This window comes from Talpa europaea (genome assembly GCF_964194135.1).
Source record: "Talpa europaea genome assembly, chromosome: 11".
NCBI classification, from domain to species: Eukaryota; Metazoa; Chordata; class Mammalia; order Eulipotyphla; family Talpidae; genus Talpa; species Talpa europaea.
In genome coordinates, this window is record NC_140078.1 from 19379641 (window position 1) to 19389641 (window position 10001).

The following is a 10001-nucleotide window of genomic DNA, read 5'->3' on the forward strand; positions in this document are numbered from 1 at the left end:
GGAGAAAGAGTCCTCCAATTAGAGAAGGACTGGGCCAGGGAGGGGGAGCCAAGAGGTGAGGCTAAGGTCCCTTCCTGAGCGGTGGGTGACTGCCTTTCTGAGTGTCCCAAATTTGATCTTCAGGCCCCCTGGGACTGCATGCCCCAGCCTTGGTTCTGCTCATCAAACCATGAAGTCTTGAGTAACATCCCCATCTCAAGTTTTTCTCTGTTTAACTTGCTTCTCAAATGGCTCAACTGTCCCATCTGCTAATGTGATTGGCAATTATTTACTTTGGAGAGCCCTACAAGACATCTCTAGGTTGCAGAATTCAGAATTATCTAGACGCCCATCATCTGATCACAAATTTCCTGATTCCCAGCCTATAAAAGAGGCTGCTCCTCACAGGTACACGCAGGAGAAGGAAGAGGAGACAGGACATTGTCGGGACCTCCAAGAGCCCAGGTGAGATCTGCCACTCCCTCCCCCTCCTCTGCCCTGGGTGGCAGGGGTGCAGGCTCCCTGCTGAGGGACAAGCAGAGGGAGACACATGAAGGATCACTCATTAGGGGCCTTTCATGAGAAATGGGGTAGGCCATTTTCAGGGGCATGGGGATGGCTTTTCACTATTTGCCCATGAGACCAGTAACAGCGACACAGTCATTTGGAGCAGAGAATTTGATGGTGGGACACATGGCTGCAGGTGCACCCCACTGAAACCCATCTTAGGATTGCCTCTTATACTCTAAATCAAAATCTCAATGGCAAGAGTTTTACTTTGAGGCTGCCATTGTGGATTCAGACCATCGTCCACCACTTCCTAAAATCCACTCTGTTGATGTATTTTTCTGGACTAAGTCCTTAACTTCCATTGAATTCTTCAAAGGTCTGTTTCCTGAAAGATATTCATAGACCCCAATCAAAGTTTACCTCTTCAGGGAGACCACAACTGGCCCTTTGGAGAAAAACCCTTTCAATTTCAGCCAGCCACAACAAAGGTGGAGCTTTGGCCCAATCAACCAGTTCATTGAAATCTGCCCAAAGCAGCCAGGCATCACCAAAGTGTAGGTACCTGCTCTGACTTTTGACATCCTTGTCAGTTGCCATATAGGCCGATGAGAAAGTTTGTGATATCGAGAGGGGAATTGGTGCAAAAATCAGCCAAATGTTAGGGATTGCCTCAGAAGTTCCTCCAAGTCAACTTGAGAGAGAAGAGAAAGATGTAGAAAGAGTATGTGTTTGTGGGGAGTGGGCAGAGGAGGGAGGCTGAAGGGAGAGTTTAGAGTTGCTTCCAACCACTACCATCAATTTGCTGTGCAACCTTGGGAAAGTCACTATCCCTCTCTGATCCCTGGTTCTCCTTGTGCAATGACTTTGGATGGTCCAGACTGGACTGGATGAGACTGATGGTTACAACTGTGAGACCTCTGAGAGTCTGTGACTTGCAAGGGCTTTCACAAACCACCATGGACTGGACCCAGACCAAAGAACTTAATGGAGATGGTAGCAAAGCAGTCGAGTTCCTCACCCTCAACCACTAGCATGCTTAAGCCTTTTCATTTGCTTTGCTGGATTTAAGTCATTGCAAGCAAGCCCAGTGGGAGGGTAAGTCGGAAGGTCACTTCATTTAAACAAAGGTTTTTGGGTCAGACAGATTTGGCTTCAAATCCTATCTTCATTAGGCACTCAGGGCAAGTTACCTAAATTCCAAGACCCCAGTTTCCTTACTAGGTAATGTGGGTGATAAGTAGATACTTCTTAGGGTGTGGTAAAGATGAAATTAGTTACCGAGTGTGAAGTGCTCAGTCTGATACCTGACTCACAGGAAGGCTGAGTGTCAGCTATTACTGTTCACAGTCAGTGCTCTGAGGGCCAAGAGCTGGCGGCACACGAATTCCCCTCTGGCATCCATAACACATGTCATTCTGTCTGCAGACACCAAGATGTTTCAAATTGGGAGCCTCATTGTCTTCTGTGGGCTATTGGCCCAGACCACAGCCCTGCCCCTTTCCGTGCCCCTGGGCCAAAAGCTGCCCTTGGCTGAGGCCCCAGCCCTGACCCCGGCCCTGAATCCCACAGATCTTGTTGGAAGCTTGACAAGTGGTAAGTGAGAGTCTGTAACAACCTCCTTCAGGTCGTGTGTGCATGCATGTGTGTGTGTGCGCAAGCACGCGTGCACCCATCCAATGGGGTCAGAGAGGATGAGAGAGGGCCCAAGGATCTGGATGTGATAGATCTGACCCTAGAACCCTACACTCACTTCCAGCTCTCAGCAATGGTCTGCTCTCTGGGGGTCTGTTGGGAATTCTTGAAGAGCTTCCACTCTTGGACATCCTGAAGTCTGGAGGACACACTTCCGGTGGCCTGCTTGGGGGCTTGCTTGAGAAAGTGAATTCATTGCTCCCTATCCTGAACAACATTGTTGAGTGAGTAACCCTACAACAGGGTGTGTCCCCCACCAGGGAACCCTCTTGGAGAACTACCGGCCCCAGATAATGATGCTGAGAAAGGAGAGGGTTGGCCCAGCAGGGGCCAGGACTCATCCTGAGACTCCTTGCACAGTCTGGCAGGGAGTGCAGCCCTCTGTGATTGTCCCCAACTCTGAGGCACGGCCCAGCATCATCTATAATCTACATGACAACCCTTTGAGGCCAGTTTAATAATCCCTAGTTTATATATGGGGAAACTGAGGCAGAGAGAGGTTCTGTGCTCACACAGCTAGAGTGATACAAAGTGAGGAGTCTAGTCTAAATGAGTCTAAAGTCAAGGCTATTGTCACCACACTATGGTAATTTTGTTTCCTTCACCTGTGGAATCCCTTAGAATGCAGATGGTCACGGATGTAAGCAAGAAAGTTTAAACTGCTCTCCTCAGTTACCCCACCAGTGTCATCCAGAATATGCTACCCATGAAACAGTCTAATGCAGTATTTCCAATGGACACCCGAGAGCTCTCTAAGCAAGAGACAATGGAAACCTTGATGCCAGCATGTTAGCAAGGCTTGGGTCCTTGATAGGGCTGGACCAGAGCCATCGCCAAGATTCCTACCCACCCAGATGCCTGCCCCTGACTTGAAGGCAGATGAATAGCTTTGAGTTTGATTTCCAAATGTGCATGTGCTTGCTGGGCAACCTGAGACAGGGCGCGCTCTCTCTCTCCGGGCTTGGTTTTCCTCTTAGTAAAATGAGATTATGGAGTCCACAGACAGGAGCTGTTGAGAGGTCTAAAGAAGATGCAAATCCCCTGCTTCAGATTCTGACTCAGAGACAAGGCTTACTCCCATCCTCCTCCATTCCTCCTGACTTCCTGCTCCTCTGTCTCCATGATAAGCGTTGTTCTGACCCGTAATTTAAGGTCTTAACAGAATGAGTGACTCCTACCCATAAATGTTTGTGAAGGACTTACACTCAACCGCTTACCTTTCCACCCACCCATTTGTGCATATTTCCTTCCATTTAACCACTTGCTTTTCCAAGCATCCACTCCAGATCCATTTCCCAACTTCTCATCAGTCAGTGATGGAACCATTATGGAATAGCCTCTTTCTTTGTAAGAGCTGTCATGTAAAGTGTAAACAGAATCCAGTCTCTATCCTGCAATACCTCATAGCCTTGAGATAAGGAGAAGGCCCAGGGAGTGTCAGGATTTAACTCAGTGCAGAGATTGGGAAAGACTGATGTAGAATCAGAACCCATAGAGTTTTTGCTGCAAGACCTCTCTCCTGTCTCCTCCACCACTTCTCACTGGGGGCGCCACTTCTGGAATGGGTAACATTGAGTTAAAGGTGGTTTCCGGGTTTGGAGCTAGAGGGGCTAATGTTCTTCTTCCCACCTTTGCCTGCTGAGCAGTATAAAGATCCTCAGTCCCCACCTGCTGGAACTCGGCCTCACGCAGAGCCCTGACCGCCACCGTCTGTATGTCAACGTTCCTCTGAGCATGGTCCTCAATGTGAAAGCGTGAGTGACCCCAAGGGGGGATGGGGAGACAGCTCATGTAGGAGATCTTGTTGGCTGTGGGTAGCCAAAAGTGGGCATGGGAATCTAGAGACATGAGCTTCCAATTTCAACCCACATGCTGCTATTCTGAGTGACTTCGGGTCACTTGGGAAACTCATCTGACCTGTTGGGAAATGAGATAAGTGCAGGTGTGGGCCAGATGAAGCAAAGTGAGGTTGTCTTCCTGCCCAGGGGAAGCGTCTCCCCTTGGAAGGTGGTGGGGCTGTGTAGCTGACTATCTCCCCTGCAGGCCTGTCGTTGGAAGTCTGTTGCGGCTGGCTGTGAAGCTGAACCTCACTGTAGAGCTGGCGGCTGTGAGAAATGAGCAGGGGAAGATCCACCTGGTCCTCGGCGACTGCACTCACTCTCCTGGCAGCCTGGAAATCTCCCTGCTGGATGGGTGAGGCCAGAGGGAGCTTCTCCTGCCCAGACACCATAGGAGGAGATGGTGGATAGATGGTTGGGAAGATGGACCAATAGGAGAATAGATGAGTGGGAGGGAGGAAGAGTAGGAAGGTGGATGGATGCATGCATGCATGGAAACAGGGAGGGAGGGATAGCTAAATTGTTGCTTGGCCTTCTTAGGTTGGGCTGATGAATTTTATGCTGGATTAGGTGACAAGAAATTTGAATTCAAGTCTCATCCATTCGAGGAGAAAGAGGAGAGGTAGAGGGCTCACTGTGTCAACTTGGACAGTGCTTCCCCAACTTGAGTTCAGTTTACTGAAACAGTTTGCAGAGAACTATATATGGAGCTACATCAGGGTTACTGAGATAACCCTCTAAGACAGTGGATATGATTGTCCCAGAAAGGGGAAAAATATGGAGCCTACCTGGGTCACCTGTCACCAGGGAGACTGAGTCATCATAGCCTGCAGGAGTCACTCCCACTGTGATTAACTTACTGAGCACATGAATGTGCTTCCCATGTAGGATTCGCTAAGTCCTCGTGATATCTACCTGCTAAGCATTGTTACCCATGTATGGATTTTGCAACATTATACTGAACACCTGCTGTGCACTGAAACTCTGGATTATTCTACACATGTGTCTACTGTGTGCACTGCTGTGTAGGGTGTCACTGTGTAGGGTGTGTAGGGTGTCACTCCCTTTGGATAGGCCCCTTGGTGTTTGCTGGTATGTGGGTCTAGGTAGACAAGTCCCAGTTTCAATTACTTGCTGAGGCTGCAGTGGACATGGCAGTTCCTCTGTAGCCTTCTCTGTGCCAAGCCCAGGCCACTGCACTGCCCTGTGGTTTTCCTCTTTCAGGCTTCCTGCCCTCCCCTTTCAAAGCACTGTCAACAGCCTCAGTGGGGTCTTGAACAATGTCCTTCCTGACCTGGTGCAGAGCAAGGTAAATGGGGAAAAGTGGGCAATCTCCTGATCCTTGCTCCATAGAGCTTATCGGGCTGAGAGAGATCCTGGGTGAACTTTTCTGAGTCCCTCAGTTTGATAAGTAAATTCCATCCATCAATCTATCTGTACATCTGTCCATCGATCCATTTGTCCATGTTCAAATGCATCCTTCAAAATGCATATCTCCCCTTGGAAGGTGGTAGGGCTGTGTAGCTGACGATCTCCCCTGCAGGCCTGGGGTTGGAAGTCTGTTGCGGCTGGCTGTGAAGCTGAACCTCACTGTAGAGCTGGCGGCTGTGAGAAATGAGCAGGGGAAGATCCACCTGGTCCTCGTTTTCCTCTGGCCCCTGCTCTAGGCCGGGCCCTGTGCTTGTCCCCAGTGCAGCGGGCATGGACTGACCCTTGCCCCGAGGAACTCCCAGTCCAGCCTTTATGGCCACAGACAAGAACTCTTCCAGCCTATGCTTCGCACCTCCTCTAACCAGAAACCCTATCAGAGTGAACAACAGCACATTATATGATTGGGTACTTCACAGGCCTTCAGTTTCTCCTTCTGCCCAAGGTAGATGTGGGAATATTCATCCATGGGAATGTTCAGAATCAAACACTCTTAGATAAAAGAAAATGACAGAAAATCTCCCCAGAGGACACATGCGGGGCTGATGCTGTTCCCAGGGTCTCCCTACAGATGTCTGATTCCTCTCTCCACCCTGCATCAGGTGTGCCCTCTGGTCAATAAAGTTCTTGGGCAACTGGACCTCACCTTGGTACATGCCATCATCGGTGAGTACCTTCTTCCAAGTCCTTGCTCCCTCTGCAATTACGTTTACCTTGATTCTCCTTTCTGTCACTCTGTGACCTTGTGACGTCATTCACATCCACCCAAGGCTTGGAGTGAAAGGCTTGAACTGGTCTTCTAAGGATCTCAAACAAGGTATTTCTTTTTTATTTGGGGGACAAATAAGGACAGTGAGTCTCCTAAAGAGCATGGTCCCTGCATACCAGAGGACAGCTCGGTCCCTCCAGACTCAGCTCTCCGCATCTCGGGTTTCCTTGCCTTGAATTGTCCGGACAATGTTGTATTGTTCGCCATCTGCCCTGAAATTGAGAACAGTGGGGCTCGTTGGTGGAAGGAGGTGTGGCCCCCCAAGCCCTGCCTGAGTTTGGTTGATCCCCTGAGTTAGTTCCATTCCCCTGGCCCCACACCTCAGGGGGGAACATTGGCTGTTTCTGACTGCTCCACTCTGAGACCATCACTCTGGTCTGTGATTGTTTTGATTTTTTGCTCTCCAGACACGCTGACCCATGGGCTGGAACTTGTCATCAAGGTCTAACCTTTCAGGAAGGGAGCCAGCATCTGCTGAGCTGGTGAGTGCTGCTCCCTTCTCCCCAGGATTTGGGGGCTGGCTGATCCCCTGGGCAGCAGCAAGGCACTTGGGACCATGATATTCAGAGAGAGACAAACAGCCACATAGACGTACACAGAGATGCACAGGGAAGTCTGTGGAAATGCTGACAGAGATGGCGCAGGCAGCTTTGCAACACAGCTGTAAGGATACACGTACACACACTCACACAGAGACACACACACTCACACAGAGACACACACACTCACACAGACACACAGACTCACACAAATGCCCAAACGTGTAGTCACTGAGACAGACATACACGCACACACTTTCACTCCAGCATGCACGCACTCACACACACACCCACACACACACAATATGCGGACACGCCACACACAAGTACACGTGGATCCACAGACACACACCCACACACTCAAACACATGCATAGGGAGCCTCGACACCAGACCTGGATTACCCTGGGGGCTGAGACAAGACCCCTAAACTTAGGGTCCCAGGGTCAGCCTCATGCCCTCCCTGGAGGGCAGGTTTGATGATAGACTAATACACCAGTATCTGTCGGGGGCCTCCCAACAGAACCATTTCCTGCTGCTCAGTCTACTCCCTGCCTGGCTTCCCGGGCTCAAGAAGGCCGCCACATCCTGGACTGTTTGGGGACCAGAGCAACCTTCTCTCTAAGGAAGCGGCTCCCTCTCCTTTCCCACTATGTTCCTTGTCAAATAAAATTGCTCTTCTTGTGCATGAAAACCTTGTCGTTCTTCACCATCCCTTGAGCTTTTATGGGCTGGAAAGAGCCCAGGCTGGGTGTTGGAACCACAGAGCAGTTTGGACCTTACCTTGGAGCCGGTGATGATCTTAAGCAGAACAGAAAGGTGTTGGGGTGAGTATGGAGTTGGGAAAGGAGGACGAGTGGAGCTGACACAACCACTTACCCCACAAGAAGACAGTGGGAAGCTGGAGGATGCCCTGGAGGCGGGCGTGGAGGTGGGAGGGAGGGAGCCGAGGGCTCCTGTCCAGGTCTCAGGCCGGGGAGGATGAGCTGAGTCCAGCCGAAGATTGTGCCTTTAGCTGTGGCCACTCTGGGTGGAAGTGCTCGGGAGACCCCCAGGGACACAGGGACCCCTCTTCTTGTGCTTACTTGGATCCAGTCATCCTGGCCTTGTTTCCATTCTTTCTGCAAGAGGGCACGACAGTGACAAAAGGGAAGAGTGGGGGAGGGCAGCCTGGCCCAAAGGGATCATTGCTGAGAGGCTTGAGGAGGATGGGCCCAGGGAGGAGTGAGTGGAGGTGAGCAGGAAAAGACTGCTGATGGCCTGCGTGTGAGTCATGTTTTGGGAGGAAGAATCCCAATTTTAAGAACCTCAGGAGGGCCTCCCCGGTGGCGCAGCGGTTGAGCGCTGGGTTGCGAAGCTGCCCGCAGCCTCTGCAGCCGGTTCGATCCCCGGCTGCTCCCCGGCCACCGGAGGAGGGTCCCATATGGCGAGCAGACCTCTCCTGCCGCCCGCTGCTCCCCTCAGCAGTGTACTTCGTCTGTCTGCCTGCTCTGCTCCCCGCTCTGGCTCTGGTGAATTCTCTCACCCTCCCGCGCTTCTGACTGTACCCAGTGCATGTATAAACCAAACAAACAAACAAATAATAAATAAATAAATAAATAAGACATGCCTCTAGAAAATTAAAAAAAATAAAATAAAAAAAAGTTTAAAAAAAAAAAAAAAGAACCTCAGGAAAGGAAGTTGAAACTAAAGGGAGATAAGATTATGAAAAATTGTATGTATGTAAGAAGGAAGAGCAGGGCTCTCCCCAGGATGGGGGGAAGTTTGCCCGCCAAATGAAAAGGAAATACCTTGTTTGAGATCCTTAGAGGACCAGTTCAACCCTTCCACTCCAGCCTTGGGGTGGATGTGAATGACCTTTCAAGGTCAGAGTGACAGGAGAATCCAGGTAAATGTAATTTCAAGCCTTGCCCTTAAGTCTGGGCTCTGTGAGCCTGTCTTGTCCCTTGGCATCTCCTCTCATAACCCAGAGGCCACTAAGGGCTCTGGGACCCATTGGACAAGCAGCAGACTTGCCAAGAGCCTCACTGGCTCCACCAGGGGGAGAGAAGCCTGCGGGTCTCACCAGAACCACCAGGGGGCAGCACCGGCCCAGCCGCCCAGGGGCCCTCAGAGCAGAGGTTCTCAGGAGAAAGGAGCAAGGCAGGGAATGCCCACACCTGCCTTCCAGCTCAGCCAGTGAGGGAGAAGCGACTGAGTTCTCGTCCTTACAGCACCCAGCACCCTCCAGTCCATCCTTCATTTCAGCCACTACTCCCACACGCCCGGGCCCACCACCTCGCATTATCCTCCTCAGTCTTCCTCAGAAAAACCCCAGATGTTTCTCTAACACCTGCCTTCATGCCCCTTCTACTCCCAGCTCCCATTCCTCCTTTTACCCACTATCTGCAACGGTAAAGACTCAGACGTGGCTCCCTCGTCTGAACTGGAATCTAAGCTCTCGCTCACGAGTGGGAACAGGCCGGTGGCTGCAGCAACAGGAGCCGAGGACCTCAGCACCGTGGCAGTGCCCGGATTCTTCACCCGCACGTTCACTCGCTTCCATCTTGGAGCCCCACCCTGTGGAACGCACAGCCTCACGGTCACCGCCACAGGACACTGAGGGCAGCCGCCTGGGCAGGACCTCAATAAGGACCCTGGGGAAGAGTGACGGCCTCACTCCCTTCACCTCCTGCTGCTCAGCCATCTTGGTGTCCTTGTCTGCTAAATAGGGAAGATTTCAGAATCCATCTTGGGCGGGGGGCTTTGGGAAGGCTAAACCAGCTAATGCTTGTAATATTGTGCCTATCACAGGGTCTGGGCTCAGGAGACAAAGGTATTATATCCACTCATGCTAACTTTAACATCTCAAACATATTGAGCCTCACTCCATCAGTAGTGTAAAAGTGCATGATAGTGTTAGGGGGGAAATGTTAGGGGGAAAAGGATGTTCTAAAGCTAATTCCATACAGGCTTTGTGGACTCCACCCCCACCCCAGGCCAAAGCCAAAGACACTGGGAACTCCAAATCCCATCACCACCAAAGGGAAGGTGGCTGGGACCTGAGGGTGGGGTTAAGCAGCCAGGTTGGTATAAAGCCAGACACATGGGCTTTGGAGGGGTCCCCCATTTTGGCTCTCCACCAGCTCGCAGCGTCCGGCCAGCTCTGAGAGTGCCTTTGGGTTTCCAGGTCGGCGGATCAGGTAGGACGCATTAAAGACTTTATTTCCCTATTTTCTCCCTGAGTTGTACATTTTCCTTATTTCCT

The 10001-nt window shown here is 51.1% G+C and overlaps 1 protein-coding gene across 1 annotated transcript; it reads left to right on the forward strand.

Annotated features, from left to right (window-relative positions):
- Nucleotides 1–1922: 1922 nt before the first annotated feature.
- BPIFA1 (BPI fold containing family A member 1) lies at nucleotides 1923–9356 on the forward strand (the record flags this gene model as incomplete). The annotated part of the gene is made up of 8 exons (XM_084246662.1): nucleotides 1923–2082; nucleotides 2246–2405; nucleotides 3828–3935; nucleotides 4225–4374; nucleotides 5244–5328; nucleotides 6050–6113; nucleotides 6336–6466; nucleotides 9114–9356. The coding sequence occupies 8 exons, from the start codon at nucleotides 1923–1925 to the stop codon at nucleotides 9354–9356; spliced, it is 1101 nt and encodes a 366-aa protein (XP_084102788.1).
- Nucleotides 9357–10001: the final 645 nt, after the last annotated feature.